The sequence below is a fragment of the Taudactylus pleione genome, unplaced genomic scaffold (assembly GCF_031769625.1).
Source record: "Taudactylus pleione unplaced genomic scaffold, aTauple2 ptg000251l, whole genome shotgun sequence".
NCBI lineage: Eukaryota > Metazoa > Chordata > Amphibia > Anura > Myobatrachidae > Taudactylus > Taudactylus pleione.
The window spans coordinates 3,152,885-3,170,210 of NW_028284653.1; the positions used below are offsets into that span (position 1 = coordinate 3,152,885).

At 42.8% G+C, this 17,326-nt stretch overlaps 1 protein-coding gene across 1 annotated transcript in view; it reads right to left on the reverse strand.

Annotated features, from left to right (window-relative positions):
• SLC2A13 (solute carrier family 2 member 13) overlaps nucleotides 1–17,326 on the reverse strand; it is a 217,530-nt gene that overhangs the window by 15,031 nt on the left and 185,173 nt on the right. Inside the window, exons 8-9 of the mRNA XM_088480190.1 lie at nucleotides 8,855–8,973; nucleotides 4,253–4,405 (exon numbers count right to left, since the gene is read on the reverse strand). Coding sequence (XP_088336316.1) covers nucleotides 4,253–4,405; nucleotides 8,855–8,973 — 272 coding nt within the window. The remainder of the gene's footprint in view (nucleotides 1–4,252; nucleotides 4,406–8,854; nucleotides 8,974–17,326) is intronic.

Here is a 17,326-nt window from a genome sequence, read left to right on the forward strand (position 1 = left end):
ATGTGACTGCTGACAAAAGCAGCAGAATGAATTCTGAAGTGTTTCGGGCAATATTATATGCTCATATTCAGTCAAATGCTTCAGAACTCATTGGACGGCGCTTCACAGTGCAGATGGACAATGACCTGAAGCATACTGCAAAAGCAAACAAAGAGTTTTTTAAGGCTAAAAAGTGGAATGTTATGGCCAAGTCAATCCCCTAACCTGAATCCGATTGAGCATGCATTTCACTTGAAGAAGACAAAAAACTGAAGGGAAAATGCCCCAAGAAGAAGCAGGAACTGAAGACATTTGCAGTAGAGGCCTGGCAGAGCATCACCAGGGATGAAACCCAGCGTCTGGTGATGTCTATGCATTCCAGACTTCAGGCTGTAATTGCCTGCAAAGGATTTGCAACAAAGTATTAAAAAGTGAAAGTTAGATTTAGGATTGTTTAGTTTGTCCCATTACTTTTGGCCCTTTAAAAAGTGGGAGGCACATATAGAAACCTTTGTAATTCCTACACCGTTCACCTGATTTGGATGTAATTACCCTCAAATTAAATCTGAAAGTCTGCAGTTAAAGCACATCTTGTTTGTTACATTTCAAAGCCATTGTGGTGGTGAATAGAGGCCAAAATTTGAAAATTCTGTCAATGTCCCAATATTTATGCACCTAACTGTATATGTATAATCAATAGTACGGTCTTGGTACAGATTATTTTTTCACATAGTCCTCAGTCTAAGCATCTGTTCCAACAGTACACCAAGGCATCTATCCCAGCATAGAAGAAATCAGTGTCAAGCGTCTGAACTAGGACATGGCGGCTTGCTGAACTTCACAGTCTCTTGCGAATTGCCTTCCACCAAGGTGCTTCTTCAATGGTCCAAAGATATGGAAATCACTCTGTGCCAGGTCAGGGCAGTAGGGAAGATGTACCCTCAATGGTAGCACCATAACAACTCATGCGTGCAGTTGGCTGAGGGTGGCGTCATCAAAGCATCAAAGGCAGTGCACCAATCCCAAACCTGTTTCTGTGACATTACGTCACCATACACCCCGTCAAGTTAGTAATGAATTTAAGCTGCTGATATGCCCTTTAGACGCAGAAATCTGATAACACTATGCACTTCAAATGTTTGACCATGTTTTCGCCCGCCCCGCCATCTTACAACTGATGTTTGAACAGGATCACTGTTATGAGGCGCAGACTAATGGCTGTAAGGGGTAGTAGTGGTCTACCTGCTCTGGCATGTGGACAGATTAGATTGGCCAAGTGGTTATCTGCCGTCAAAGTCTATGTCTCTATCTTGTTACCTTACTTATTATATATACAGGTTGAGTCTCCCATATCCAAAATGCTTGGGACCAGGGGTATTTTGGATATCGGAATATTCTGTATTTTGGAATATTTGCACACCATAATGAAACATCTTGGGAATGGGACCCAAATCTAAACACAGAGTGCACTTATGTTTCATATACACCTTATACACATAGCCTGCAGGTCATTTTATACAATATTTTTAATAATATTGTGCATCAAAAAAAGTTTGTGTACGTAAATGAAATTCATTTATGTTTCATCTACACCTTATACACACAGCCTGAAGGTTATTTTATACTAGATTTTTAATAATTTTGTGCTTTAAACACAGTTTGTGTACATTGAACCATCAAAAATGAAAGGTTTCACTATCTCAGTCATGCTAAAAATATTCTGTATTTCGGAATATTTGGATATGGGAGACTCTACCTGTATGTATGTATATATATACATATATATATATATATATATATATATATACATATATATATATATATATATATATATATATATATATATAAACCAAATAGGCGGCGGCACTCAATGCAATAAAGAAAAACACTTGCAGCGGTTTAAGGGTTACCCTTAATCCGCTGCAAGTGTTTTTCTTTATTGCATTGAGTGCCGCCGTCTATTTGGTTTCTGCATGTCTACCACAGGATTCTAGTTGGTTGTGATGGCACCTGCATGTCATTGAATCCCAGTTGTTGAGGAGTGCTGTCTGCTGCTGTATTTGTTATATATATATATATATATATATATATTTTACAAACATACACGCACTAGTTTAACGGATCCCCCTGCCCCAATGCGGCTCTGTCCCGACCCCCCCCCCCCCCCTACCCAGTTGCAGCCCTACTCAGGAGGCACATACTTTCTTAAAGAGAGCAATCATTAAACCTATTTACTGGCATTTATGCAGTAATGGCTAATTTTTAAATCAGAGTGGTGTTGTACATTTCACAGTACATGCCTGGTATGTATGCAATTATAAATTTGATTTTTTTTTTTTTATTCTAGCAAAAAATATAATAAATGGATTGTCAATTGTGAACAATTGTTCTACAATATGAAATAATTAATAAAAAACGAAATATTTTTAAATTTCACTTCTATTTATAGTCACATCTACAGCAAAAATGCATAAGCAGCAGAAATGGGCAGTTTATCTTTTCTTTGATAAGTAGAGCTTTTTCCCTAGCTTTGATCCAGGAAATCCATTAGTTTATTATATGCAGTCTTCTCTTGTCTATGTGAACAGACAGCAGATTGCAAATGCTGCATTAATGGCCCTTAATATGAAGATGGAGGGCTCAGTTTAGTTGTGGACAATGTAAATAGTAATACAAAATGTTACCTTTTTAATACTTCCACATATAGACACATATAAGGACATGCACACATTCAAAGTTACAGTATACCTCTTATTTAAATTAGTTTCCTTTATGCAGCAATGACCCTTCTGCAGATAATGATAATGTACAGAACCAGCAGCCTTCAACACTTTCAGCAGTTTTACAGTTGGGAGCTGCTTACTTATATCAGTGTCTGGAAATCTTAGGTAATTACTGTAAACATTATTATGATCAAACACAGATGTTCAGTTTTTTCTCATCTTGTTTATTACAAAAAAAAAAAAAAAGATTGGCTACATTGCCGACCACTTCAGAAATGTACATTAGCCAAGGACAATAATGTAAGTAAGAAGGAAGTAATTGAAGTGGTAAACATGTCTGCTCTTAAAGGTAATTATTATCAGAGTACTTATCATGTGCAGTCTAGCTGACTAGCAGAAAATACACTTGTCATTAGGTCAAGTGTAGGTCAAGGAATAGGAAGACCCATTCTCCACTGCTTCAAATACAGGAGGGTCAATGATCGATTGGATTTCATTTACTTTAATGACTTTGCACTATTACATTTTGTGCAATTCCCGTGCACTAAGATACTTATTTTTAAATACAAATTGATATTACGATGTGCATCTGTACAACAATAAGCAATAGGGCATGTGGGCAGTAGTTTAGAATTGCTGAATTTTAGATCACCTCTGTGCCCTTTCTCCCACATAATTATCCTACAAATAAGAAAAGGAAATGATTACACAGAGGCGGCAGCGTTTTGAAGATCTACTGGAATACTCTCCAAGATCAGTTGCTGGACAGTCATTGATTTTTATCTCTCTTCCTGATCTCTTCGGCCTCCTTGGTGCCACCTTTTGTAAACATATGGAAGACATGTCCTGGCTCTATGTCTGCCAAATAAAGCTAACGGGCACACAGCTATTCTGTGCTACCAAATAACCATAACAGTGCCCAAAGCCCTTTCCAGAACAGGAAATAGGCTCAATTCATATGTATGATGAAGAACAGTCATTGCCAGCAGCTTACTATGATTTCTACAATGGACTCTTTCATCTTCCCCTGATTCTCCTCATTTCAACCGTATCACACCACTGGTAGCTGCACAAAAATGGCAAATAGCCAGTGGTCACTTTAATATCTGTGGCTGATGAAGCTGCTGCCTTACAGTAACCCAACATATTATTCCCACCAGTGGCTACAGTTCATATTCCGCTACCTTATTTGTCAAATATTTCCCTGTACCTCTCTTTGGAGGCCATCTTCACTTTCGGTTTAATCTCATTCTAGATTATTTATCTGATAAATAAACAAAGGATAAAAGTAGAGACATTATTTTTAAAACCCATCACTTCATGTCTGGTAAAACTACAATTCCAAATATGGTACAAATAAAAATGACAGCTTTGAAGATGTTATTACATGAAGGGCTGTACCACTTAGTGTCACAAGTGTACAGTAACACACAGCCCCCAACCCTCTGGGGAACGGCCACGCACAATGAACAAATGTTGTAGTTATACTACAGAAAGGCAGATGTAAACTACATGTTGTGCATGCAATTGCAAGATTCTGTAGCTCTTACCGTAATATGTAAGATATTCAGCTGTATGTAAAAATGTGAGTGAGATCACTACATTAAAAATCCAATTAACACCGGATGAACATGCGTTTCCTGTACTCCTAGCCCACAGTGGGTATATTTCAGAATTGATAGTCCATGGCATTGGTCCCATTCCTATAAATAACACAAATCATTGGCAGAAACAAATACAGAAGCATACAGATGGGAGCTGCAGTAAGGACTAAGTTAATTTAAACAGATACAATGTTTTAGTGCACTTTAAAAAATTGTGAAACATGAGAACAATTGGTCCAAAATACATAACTATACGTTAACTATATGCTATAACCTTAGTATCAAGTTCAGAGAGGTTACAGTTTTAACTTTTATGATGTTTATTAACGCAGCCCAACAACATACTAGAGTGATGCATCTCTGTCTGAGTACCCTCAGGACTGATTTTATTTTGCTGGGCTGCCTAGCCAGCCTGTACCTTTTGTTTGAATTTAAAACTGCAGCTGAGCTGTCTGTAATCCGGAGCAGTGTGGGGAGGTGCAGTGCTCGGTACAGGCTCCGCAACCCCGCTGTTAACAAGGAATGATGTCAGCCGAGGGGCCTCCTTTACTTAGAACAAAGGTAGTTAAGGGGGCACTGTGCGATCACCAAGCCATCGAGCAGGTGCATCAATGCCAAGTCATGGTAACCCATTGAACTCTGGCACACCACAGAGTATGGTCTCCACTTGTGAAGCTGGATCAGGTGAGGGGCACAGCCACTGCAAAATGAGGCTGATGTGATTTGCCCTGAGGGGATGGGTAAAATGCATCTTGCTCCTGATTGATCTCAGCAGTCTACTAAAAATCAGTCTACCGTAGACACTGTCCTCCCGCTTTCCTCTGTGCCCACAGCTGAAAGAAAGTATAGCTGGAGTGGGATTGCAATGGAGGTTGTGCGTTATTCTGCACAATATCTGATGAGTTTAATTGGGCTGTTGATGTCTGGTTTACTTTCAATATTGTGTACATTTACATTGTGTTTGCCAAAAGTGCAAACCTTTTTGTATGGTGTGACACACTGCATTCTTCCTTCAGTCATACACTAGTTCCTTGAGAATTTAGTATTGACAAACAGAGGAGGAGTCTTTCACTTGCTCATTTCCACAACCTGAAGGCTCAATCATGTGCCTATCCATGTTTCCATCAACACAAAGCTGTTCTCTGGACAAAACCTAAGGTGGTTGCGCTTGTATTAACAAATTGTGATTTCTGAACTACTGTATGTCAAAATCAAATACAGTGCTCCCTGCCCTTACTTTGCAAACTACTTTACATCTAAAATTGACTCCATATATCAGGACATCATATCACACCAGACAGCACTCCACCCCCTCCTTTCCCAAACCACCTCTCCCCACCCATCTTACCAACTCTGACATCCTTCTCCTCTGTATCTGGAGAAGAAGTCTTGGTCCTCCCCCCTCCCCTTCCCCCATGACTCTATCCCTTCCTGCCTACTCCGCTACCTCTCTACTTCTGCCTGTTCCCATCTTGCCCACCTCAATCTCTCTCTCTCTCATCTGGCACTGTCCCTTCTGCATTCAAGCATTCACGGCTCCCCCATTCTTAAAAAACCTACCCTTGATCCTAACACACTCTCCAACTATCGACCCATCTCTCTCCTCCCTTTTGCTTCCAAACTCCTTGAGCGTATTGTTTACAACCCCCTTACCACCTTTCTTTCTTCCCACTCCCACCTTGACTCATTTAAATCTAACTTTTGTTCTCTCCACTCCACTGAAACTGCCTTCACAAAAGTCACCAATTACCTCTCTGCTGCCAAATCCAAGGACCACTACTCTCTGCTCATTCTCCTTGACCTCTCTGCTGCTTTTGACACTGTAGACCACCTTCTCCTCCCGCAATTCCTTCACTCCCTTGGACTACGTGACACTGCACTCTCCTACCTATCTGACTGTTCCTTCTCTTTCTCCTCTCATAGCTCCTCTTCTCCCCCACTTCCACTAACAGTAGGCGTTCCCCAAGGTTCTGTTCTTGGAGCTCTCCTATTCTCCCTTTATACATTCTCTTTAGGTGAACTATCAACTCTTTTGACCTCCAATATAATCTCTTTGCTGATTATACTCAGATCTACCTTTCCTCCCCTGACCTCTCCCTCTCTCTCATCACCTGCATCTCCAACTGTCTCTCTGCTATCTCTTCCTGGATGTCCCAGTGCTTTCTTAAACTTAACACGTCTAAGACTGACCTGATCATCTTTCCACCCTCCCGCATAACCTCACTTCCCCCAATTTTCATTATCTATTGATGGCACAACTCTCTCCTCTAGCCCCAAAGTGCGCTGTCTTGGAGTTATCCTGGACTCCTCCCTCTCCTTCAAACCACACATTCAGCACCTCTCACAGTCCTGCAGTTTCCAGCTTAAAAATATTTCTAGGATTAGACCCTTTCTCACTTTGGATGCTACTAAAACCCTCATCCATTCACTGGTCATCTCCAGATTGGATTGCTGTAACCTCCTCCTGTCTGGCTTCCCAGACTCCCACTTCTCTCCACTCCAATCTGTCCTTAATGCTGCTGCTCGGCTCATCTTCCTCTCCAAACATTCTATATCTGCCTCCCCTCTCCTTCAAGCCCTACACTGGCTCCCCTTTCCCTTCAGAACCCAATTCAAGGTTCTTACACTCACCTACAAAGCTCTCACCCGATCGTCTCCCATATACATCTCTTACCTCATCTCCCTTCACACTCCCACCCATCCACTTCGCTCAACAAATGCATGCTGTCTCTCCTGCCAATTGATTACTTCCTCCCACTTCTGCCTCCAAGATTGTGCCGGTGCTGCTCCCTACCTTTGGAACTCTCTCCCTATCAGACTCTCCACCTCTCTACAAATCTTCAAATGGGCTCTCAAGACCCACTACAACATCAAGGCCTATCAGCTCTCATCCTAACCCACTACTACATGCACTTCCGCCCTGTCTACCCCCTCTGTGTCACCACTGTTTGTCTGCCCCTCCCTTTTAGATTGTAAGCTCTCACGAGGGGGTCCCTTTTCCCTCATGTGCTTCTCCTTATACTTTCTTCTACTCCTTACTCCCCACAAGGGTATCTAACACTAGATTGCTCACTCCCTGCTGCTTAATTTGAGTGTTATAATCACTAATGCAGCATATCCTTGTATTGTACTGTACGTCACTGGTTTCTTGTTCAGTTATGTTCATGTACTTTGTAAAGCGCTGCGAAACACTTGTTGCATCATATAAATAAAGGATAATAATAACATATGTCAAAAGGACCCCAACTTTAGGATTATTTTTGGTCCTGTTTGAAGCCTACAAAAGAGGTTGACCTGCAACAAACAAACTATAGACAAGTGGATCACATCTGTAATTTGGCAAATTTATACTAAGGGGGTAAATATACTAAGATGGGAGTTCTATTAAGAAGTGATGTTGCCCAATCAGCAACCAATCAGATTCTACTTCTCATTTATCTAGCACCTTCTAGAAGAGAATACCTGGAATCTGATGGTTGCTGTGGGCAACATCACTTCTTAATAGAACTCCCATTTTAGTCAATTTCCCCTAAGTGTTGAGATCTGTTCCTTAGAACATTGTTCCAGATTGGTGAGCGCCTTGTATGCAGTTTTGGCTAAAAGATATCTCAGCGGTAACGTGGTCCTCTGTGCATACTGTTATAAAATGAACAGATGAAATATGTTGCGACTATATATGCCAGTATTGGATGTAAAGTGCACTGCAACTCTGTGAGCGCACCAAAAGGTGCGCTCACAGAGTCCTCCTTGTTCCCTGTAGAATGAAGATATAAATGATGGAGGAACACAAAATACTTGATGTCAAGGGCCCCATATATCAGGCGGCTGTTTCCCTGATCTAACTTGAACTGGTGGTCGGTGATGCCGATCGGCGGCCATCAATGACTACCAATCGGTCGGGGAATCTGGGAAATTCTTCATGTTATAAATACCCGATTTTGGAGATCCCAATCATATTTTGGCGAGGTTCGGGAATGCAACATGTTGGTTTCCACGGATGCCCAGACCCTGGGGATTGGGGAATTGCGACAATCTGTCACTGATGTATGGGGGCCTTTATTAAAGTTCTAATATCATATACTGTAAGCCAGGAGTATTCAACATGCTGCCCTCCAGCTGCTGTGGAATTACACATCCCAGCATCTCTGCCACAGTTTTGCTATTATGGCATGTAGCAGGGCATGCTGTGATGTGCAGTTTCACAGCAGATGTTGAATTCACTTGGTGTATGCCTCTTCGTTACGTGTCCATCTATGGACTTTGAGAAAATATTACAGTTTTGTATATGTCAGTTTATTTGGACTTCAGTTAACAGGAATTAAAATTAACCTTCAACCACAAGGATTAATACAACAGAGCACATGCAGGAGTAACACTTCTGCATAAAATGGGTAAAATTATGTCATGTCATTTTATCAGACATCTGTCTTCATCTCATTGAAAATACAGAACACATTCACTTTAAATGTCTGGACCAACCATTATAAAATAAACTTGCAAATACAATTTTGAATTATTGTCCCAAAAAAACAAAAACAAACAACTTACCAGGTGCAAAGAAAATTAAATAGAAAATTAAACCAAGGAGTGCAGTCCATGAATATGACGTAGGACAGAAATTATAAGCCCAAAAAGTACCCGATTTAGATCTGGTTTCATTTGTGCATCTGAAAGAAAACAAATAGTTCAGTTTCAAGAGATTATATACAAGGTCACTGGCATCATAGTGGAAGGCAGGTATATTTGCCCTAGATTCCTGACCTATGTCTTTTGAAACCTCAGGCAGGTGTTTAGCTGCATACACACACACAACGATTTAGTTAATGAACGATTTTAGTAAACGATTTTCTCCCTTGAAAAAATTAACTAAAATCGTTTACTAACGTTGTTCATTTACTATGTTCATTTAAATGTAATGAACGATTTTTATGAACTACAAACGATTTTTGCATATTAACTTAATGAAAATCGTTGAGTTGACAAGTCTGACTGAACTACAAACTACAAACGTGAACGCGCATGAACAATAATCGTTCTTCGTTTGACTCAGAAAGTGAACGATTTTTTCAAACGATTATCGTTAGATGATATCGTTTAACGATAATCGTTCAAAAAATCGTTGTGTGTGTATGCACCTTTTGTGTTAGGAGTTTTTTGGGTTATTAGCTTCACAGGAGGCTAATTAGGGTTTTCAGCTGTGTGGCTGTTTTTTAGTGATGTGAGGCTGATCATTACAGGGAGACACTGCCTGGGCAAAGGACAGAGCGGGTCATTCAGACCCGGTCGTTAGCGCCGATACGCTCGGACCGGGTCGATGACCCCCCAAAGAGCATGCGCACGATGGCGACGGCGCCCTCGTGCGCATACGTGAGACCCGCTACGACCGGCGAGCTGTCGATGTTGATTGACAGCTCGCCCCGTTTGGAAGGCGGGCCGGGAGGGTGGCAGCCCAAACGGGGGCGTTCCCATGGGAACGCCTACCGTTTGGGGTCGGCCCCACTGACATCACTAGTGATGTCAGTGGAGAGTTTCCGGCTCAGACAGAGCCGAAAGCTCTCCGGGGCTTACGACAAGGGAGACCCTACCCTAGGGTCTCGTCGTAAGCCCAGATGGAAGACCATCGCGACCATCACCTTAGGCGGTCGTAAGGCTGTGGGTGTTAACCCACAGCCTTACCACCGCAAAGGAGGACGTCTTGAAAATTCAAGACGTCCTCCCCTCATTCAGACCGACCAAACGCTCTGTGCGACTGGCTCTGAATGAGGTCCAGACTTTCGTGTATCTGTGTGAGAATCAGGTTGATGGAAGCAGGTAAATTAAACCTGAAGAACCCTTCTAATACTTTATTAGTGAGCTAGGATCACATCTTTAGAGTTAGTGCCAGACGGCAAGGTGTTTATTTCTATCTTGTTTGTTTGCCTAATAAAACTGGCGGAGACCAGTTGCGCCAGACCAGTGGACTTTGTGTGATTTCTCAGCTGCTGCGCAGTGCCATCTACCCCAGGAGATGGTACCAGTTCCCCGACCTTGTTACATGTTGTGGAGAATTCGGGCATTAAAGACAGTGAAGACAGCAGCAGCTTTGAGAGTTCTGCAGAAAGCAGGTCTGTGTCTGTCTGGACTGAAATTAAATGTGGCACAGAGTAAAACTGCAGGTGTCATACTCTGCAGAGGCTTTTGCACAGTGGGACATGCTGGGAGCTATGGTGCCTCACACATAGAAGCAAGTCCAGGTGGTGCTTTGCCTGCAGAGTTATGGAATCTGATTCAGTTAAAGGGCCAGACATTACTTTTTTGCTGGAAACCAGTACTGATAAATGTCCTGGGTGAAAGAGTCGACAAAGTTGCTGGAAAAACCCAACAATATGGAGGATATTGTCAAGGCCTTGCTACAAGCGACAGCAGTACAGCAAGAAACTACCAAGCAACATCAACTGGAGATTTAGGAGATACGGTGGCAACATAACCTAGAGATTGAGGAAACCCGTCAGCAACAGCACGAGGACCATAAGGTCCTAAAAGAGGTGGTGCAGCATTTTGCAGCACAGCCTGGAAATGCTTCCCCAAATGTTCAAAACTGCTCCATAAGGGCAAGCCATTTCCTTCAAAAATTGACAGAGACTGATGATGTGGAGGCATACTTGACTGCCTTTGAGAGGACGGCAGAGCGGGAGAGTTGGCCTAAGGATCAGTGGGCTGGATTTCTGGCCCCCTTTCTCTCCGGTGAGCCTCAAAAAGCATACTCTGACTTAAGCACGGCGGATGCTTTAAACTATGAAAAGCTAAAAGCAGAAATTCTGACTCGCCTGGGAGTTACCTTGTCGGTTTGAGCGCAACGTGTGCATCGCTGGGTGTACTATATGGATAAACCTCCCCGCTCACAAATGCACAACCTAATTCACATGACCAAAAAATGGTTACAACCAGAGACACTAACTGGACCTCAGATGGTTCAAAGAGTTGTCATGGACCATTACTTGAGGTCCCTGCCCATGGCTTTACGCAAGTGGGTGAGCCTTGGGGATCTTAAGACAGCTGACCAGATAGTGGAGATGGTGGAAAGGTATCTGGTGGCAGAGGAATTGTTGGCTATACCTCAGCGGCCCCTATATCCATGACAGCGCACTTCAGTGAAACCCAGTAAGACTGTTCCGTGGGAAAAGGGTCCTGGGCGGTTAAGAGGACTTAAAACTGAAGAGACTGAGTGCTTAGTTTAAAGATGGGTCAGTGGGGCCAGAAAGTTCTCACATGCCTAAAAGACTTGACAGTTATGTGATTAAATGTTTTAGGTGTGGTATGCCAGGACATGTTGTTGCGAATTGTCCAGTTGTTCAAGAACCTATGCAATGTGATGCTGTCTTTGAATGGCGCAGTCTTTCTTTGCCAGGTTAGCCTGTACTGTTACACCTTCAACTGAGTCAGAAAAACAAATGTGTGAGGTTGTTATGGGAGGTAACCAGGTAAAGGCATTGTTGGACTCAGGAAGTGTAATCACCCGTATGAAAGATGGGTTGGTAAATGCTTTAAATGACCAGCGAACAACTGCTGGTGTAACTTGCATACATGGTGACACCCGTTATTATAATACAGCTGAAGTGAATATTGAGACCCCTTGTAGTTCAGCTGTGGTTAATGTGCGAATGGTCCCTTCCTTGGTACATGATGTTATAATAGGGAGAGACTTTCCCCATTTTTGGAAATTGTGGAAGTCCCATGTGGTCACAGAGGCAAACAGAATAGAGCCAGTAGAACATCCTGGTGATATGCTGGCCGAAGGTGTGACCCCGGAACCCTCAGACTCTTGCCCTGTTGCTAGTATGGCTGGGGAAGAGGTAGATGATGAGGAACAAAGTGAGGTACCTCCTCCAGAGGAGGCATGGGTGATAGACAGGGTGGAAAGCATACCTCCCCTTGAAGTGAGAAAGGATTTGTTTGCATCTGAACAGTGAAAGGACTCCACCTTGATAAGAGCCAGAGAATTTGTGAAAGTTGTTAATGGGAACCCGTTAGACCCAGATAGCAGGCTTATGTTTCCACACATGGCCCTTAACAATGAGCTCTTGTATCAAGTGACAAAAAGGGGTGAGGATGTGGTAGAACAGCTTGTTGTTCCCCAGACATATAGAAGAACTGTATTGGACCTTGCTCATGGTCATATCACCGCAGGACACCTAGGGGCTGAAAAGACCATTGAAATGGTTTTGCAGCGGTTCTTTTGGCCTGGGGTGTATAAAGATGTGTCTGAATTCTGTTCTTCCTGCCCTGAGTACCAATATCATGCACCAAGACCCCATTTCAAGAGTCCTCTAGTGTCCATGCCTGTTATAGAGGTCCCATTTGAACGGATAGTCATGGATTTGGTTGGGCCCTTGTTAAAGTCTACTCGAGGACATCAGTATATCCTCGTAATAGTGGATTATGCTACTCGATATCCTAAGGCAATCTCTTTGCATGATATGTCAACCAAGGGTATAGCTAGAGAGCTGGTGCATGTTTTCAGCAGGGTGGGAATACCAAAAGAAATTTTAACTGACCAAGGTACCCCCTTTATGTCTAGAATTATGAAGGAGTTCTGCAAATTGTTTAAAGTTACTCACTTGAGAACCTCCGTTTACCATCCTCAAACGGATGGCTTGGTCGAGAGGTTCAACAAAACTTTAAAAAGTATGCTAAAAAAGGTTGTTGACAAGGATGGGAATAACTGGGATTATTTGTTGCCATATTTGATGATGTCTGTTAGAGAAGTACCACAGTCTTCCACAGGATTTTCTCCTTTTTATCTGTTGTATGAAATACATCCCAGGAGGTTGCTAGATGTTGCTAAGGAGACATGGGAAGGACAACCCACACCCTATAAAAGTGTAATTGAACATGTCTCTCAGATGCAAGATAGGATTGCGGCCGTGGTGCCCATTGTCATAGAACATATGGAGCAGACCCAACAAGCCCAACAGAGAGTGTATAACCGGAATGCCCAGGTACGTACATTTTCCCCTGGGGACAGAGTGCTTGTTTTGATACCCACAGTGGAAAGCAAGTTTTCAGCTAAATGGCAAGGTCCGTATGAAATCAGGGAGAAAGTGGGTGAGGTTAACTATAAAGTATACCAACCAGGCAAGAGGAAGCCTGAACAAATTTACCATGTTACCCTTATCAAACCCTGGAAAGATACTGTAGGTTAGCTCTGTTAGCTGAACCAAGCCCACCAGTAGCATCAGTCCCTTTGGTTCCAGAAATAAAAGTGTCCGAAACCCTGTCAGCCACTCAAAAGAATGAGGCTAAGGAGTTGCTTATTAGGAACAGAGATTTGTTTTCAGCACTGCCCGGCCATAATAAAGCATGATATCATTACAGAGCCAGGAGTTAAGATCAATCTAAAGTCATATAGAATTCCTGAAGCACAGCATGAGGCTGTCTCTAAAGAGGTTGAGAATATGCTAGAACTTGGTGTCATTGAGGAGTCTAATAGTGAGTGGTCCAGTCCCATAGTTCTGATTCCGAAGCCTGATGCCGGCTTACGCTTCTGTAACGATTTTCATAAATTAAATGCAGTTTCCAAGTTTGAGGAGTATCCCATGCCATGTGTGGATGAGTTGATAGAGAGGCTAGGGACAGCCAGATATCTCACCACACTGGACCTGACAACGGGTTATTGGCAAATACCATTAATTGATAGGGTGAAAGAAAAAACAGCCTTTTCTATTCCAGAAGGGCTATTCTAGTATGGGATGTTGCCTTTTGGGTTGCATGGGTCCCAGCAACCTTCCAACGTACAATGGATAGAATTCTGAAACCCCACAGACAGTATGCAGCGGCCTATCTGGACGATCCACAATCCAGAGCGGGAATCTCACTTAGTCAGAGTACAGGCGGTACTGGACAATTAGGAAGGCCGGGCCTGACAGCCAACCCTAAGAAATGTTACCTTGCAATGGAAGGGGTACACCATAGGGAGAGGCTTGTTTAAGCCCCAGTCAAACAAAATTGAAGTCATACAAAACTGGCCCCGTTCTGTAAACAAAAAACAAGTTAGAGGTTTTTTTTTTTTTTAGGGATTACTGAGTACTACAGACGGTTTATCCCAAATTTTGCCACCACAGCGGTGCCACTAATAGACCTTACAAAAGGGAAGCAGTCTCAGAGGTAGGCATAGCAGCAGTGTTGTCCCAAAGTAGGGATGGGGAGGAGCGCCTCATTGTTTATCTGAGCAGAAAACTCAATGACCATGTAAGGTACGCGGTTGTTGAAAAAGAGGCGTTGGTCATTAAGTGGGCGTTGGACACTTTGAGGTATTACCTCTTGGGCAGATGGTTTAAGCTCGTAACGGATCATGCCCCATTAAAATGGATGTCAGTGAAGCGAGGCCAAAATGCCAGTATAACAAGATGGTTTTTAGCTTTGCAGGAATTTACATTTACTGTGGAACATAGGCCTGGGTCCCAACTGGCTAATGCAGATGCGTTGTCCCACATCTTTTGTTAGGGGGCTGCGTGTTCCGCCCCCTGGGTCGAAACAGGGGAGGGGGATCTGTGACAAGGTCACTGGCATCATAGTGGAAGGCAGGTATATTTGCCCTAGATTCCTGACCTATGTATTTGAAACCTCAGGAAGGTGTTTGTGTTAGGAGTTTTTTGGGTTATTAGCTTCACAGGAGGCCAATTAGGGTTATAAGCTATGTGGCTCTTTTTTAGTGCTGTGTGGCTGATCATTACAGGGAGACACTGCCGGGGGAAAGGACAGACTTTTGTGTCTCTGTGTGAGATGGAAGTAGGTAAATTAAACCTGAAAGCCCTTTCTTATACTTTGTGTATTAGTGAGCTGGGATCACTTCTTTATAGTTAGTGCCAGACGGAAAGGTGTTTATTTTGTTTGTTTGCCTAATAAAACTGTCGGAGACCACTTGCACCAGACCAGTGGACTTTGTGTGATTTCTCAGCTGCTGTACAGTGCTATCTACCCCAGCCCCAGGAGATGGTACCCTGCTACTATATATATATACACACACACTGTATATGTATATATATATATGTGTATGTGTATATATATATATATATATATATATATACACACACATATATATATATATATATATATATATATACACACACATACACACACACACGCATATATTATACATATACACACACATACATACATACATATTAACCACCAACGGCGGCACTCAAAGACTTCAAGGAAGGGTCAACCAGACCAAACAAATCTGTTCAATAGATTTGAGAGGTCTGGATGACCCTTCTTTGAAGTCCGTGAGTGCCGCCGTTGGTGGTTAATATAGTCTCTGAGGAGTTGGCATATTAACAATCTTACAGCTCTGGGAGTGCAGAGTGATTTGTCTGTATATATTTATGTGTGTGTGTATATATGTATGTATATTTCTTTTTTCTTTTTTTCCTTACTAAGAACAGATTGTAGGGTAAAATGTGAATTTCTGTGTGCTTTGGTTTCCTCCCACAGTCCAAGAACACACTGGTAGGGGAATGTTAGTGTCTGTCTGTGTGGTAGAAAATATAAACTGTAAGCTTCACTGGGGCAGGGAATGATTTGAACAATTAGCGCAAGTTCTGCAATATGTTGGTGCTTTATTTAATATTTAGTAATAAAAATGGATTGATTCTAAATGCTCTAAAAGACCAAACACAGTCATGTGCCTTTTTAAAAACGATTTTAATCATGGTCAAACATAATGGTATCCCTGCAGGTGTACCCTCAGGGCCGCCATCAGGGTGGGGACTGCCAGGACTGGAGTCCCGGGCCCGGACATGGCAGAACAGGAGGGGGCCCGCTCCCGCTCCTACCCCCAATGCATAGCATGGACTACCCCCCACCTTCCCATGAGTCGATTCCCCTCATCAGCCTCGGAATACAATGGGGGTGGAGCCAATGTGACAGGCCCCACCCCCACCCCCATACACCCAAGATATGCAACATTGCAGAGGGGGCAGGGCCTATTTATAAGAGGTGCTGTCCTCATTAGCAACCTCTTGTTGCATCTAAATGTACAGTAAGCCATAATAAGTATGTATGTTAGTGTGTGTATATATGTGCATGTATGTGTTAGTGTGTATGTTAATAATAAAATTATTTATATAGCGCTTTTCTCCTAAAAGACTCAAAGTGCTTTACATTTGCCTTTATGGTACAAAATAAGCTTAAACAAGGGACATTAGTGAAATGCTTGAGTGAAGAGGTAAGTCTTGAGTCTATTTTTGAAGGATTCTAGAGTGGAGGCCTCTCGAACTGTGCGAGAAGTGAGTTCCATAAGGTTGGAACCCCAAAACTGAAAGCTCGACCCCCAGGCGAATTCCGGGAGATTCTAGGTACTGTTAATAGTCATTCATCAACGGATCGCAGTAATCGAGTGGGACGGTAAGGAATCGGAAGCTGCTTTAGGTACCTTGGGCCATGATCATGTAGGGCTTTGTAAGTTAGTAATCCAATCTTGAAAACAATTCGCCATCTGACAGGCAGCCAGTGAAGGGAGTAGAGAGTGGGTGTTATGTGGCTGGAACGGGGCTGGTTGGCTAATAGCCTAGCAGCTGCGTTTTGTACCATCTGCAAGCGGTGCAATTCTTTTGCTGTGAGTCCAAGGTAGAGGGCGTTGCAATAGTCTAGGCGTGATGATATAAATGCATGTATGACTTTAGGCAGATCTTCTGAGGGAATTAAGTGCTTGATTCTGGCAATGTTCCTCAGATGAAAGAATGAAGATTTGATTGTGGCTGATACCTGATGTTTAAGTGTCAAGCCACTATCCAGGACAACACCAAGATTTGACACATGTTCAGTGTTTTGTAATTCTGATCCCCCAAGTGTAAGTCCTGTTGGTTGGCTATGCTGTAGCTCTGACTTGTGACCTATCATAAGGACCTCTGTTTTATCAGGGTTCAATCACTGCCAACTGGCACTCATCCACTCCTGAAGCTCAGCTAGGCAGCCATTTAGGGTTGTTATGGGGTCCTTTGTACCTGGAGCAAAGGACAGGTACAGTTGTGTATCATC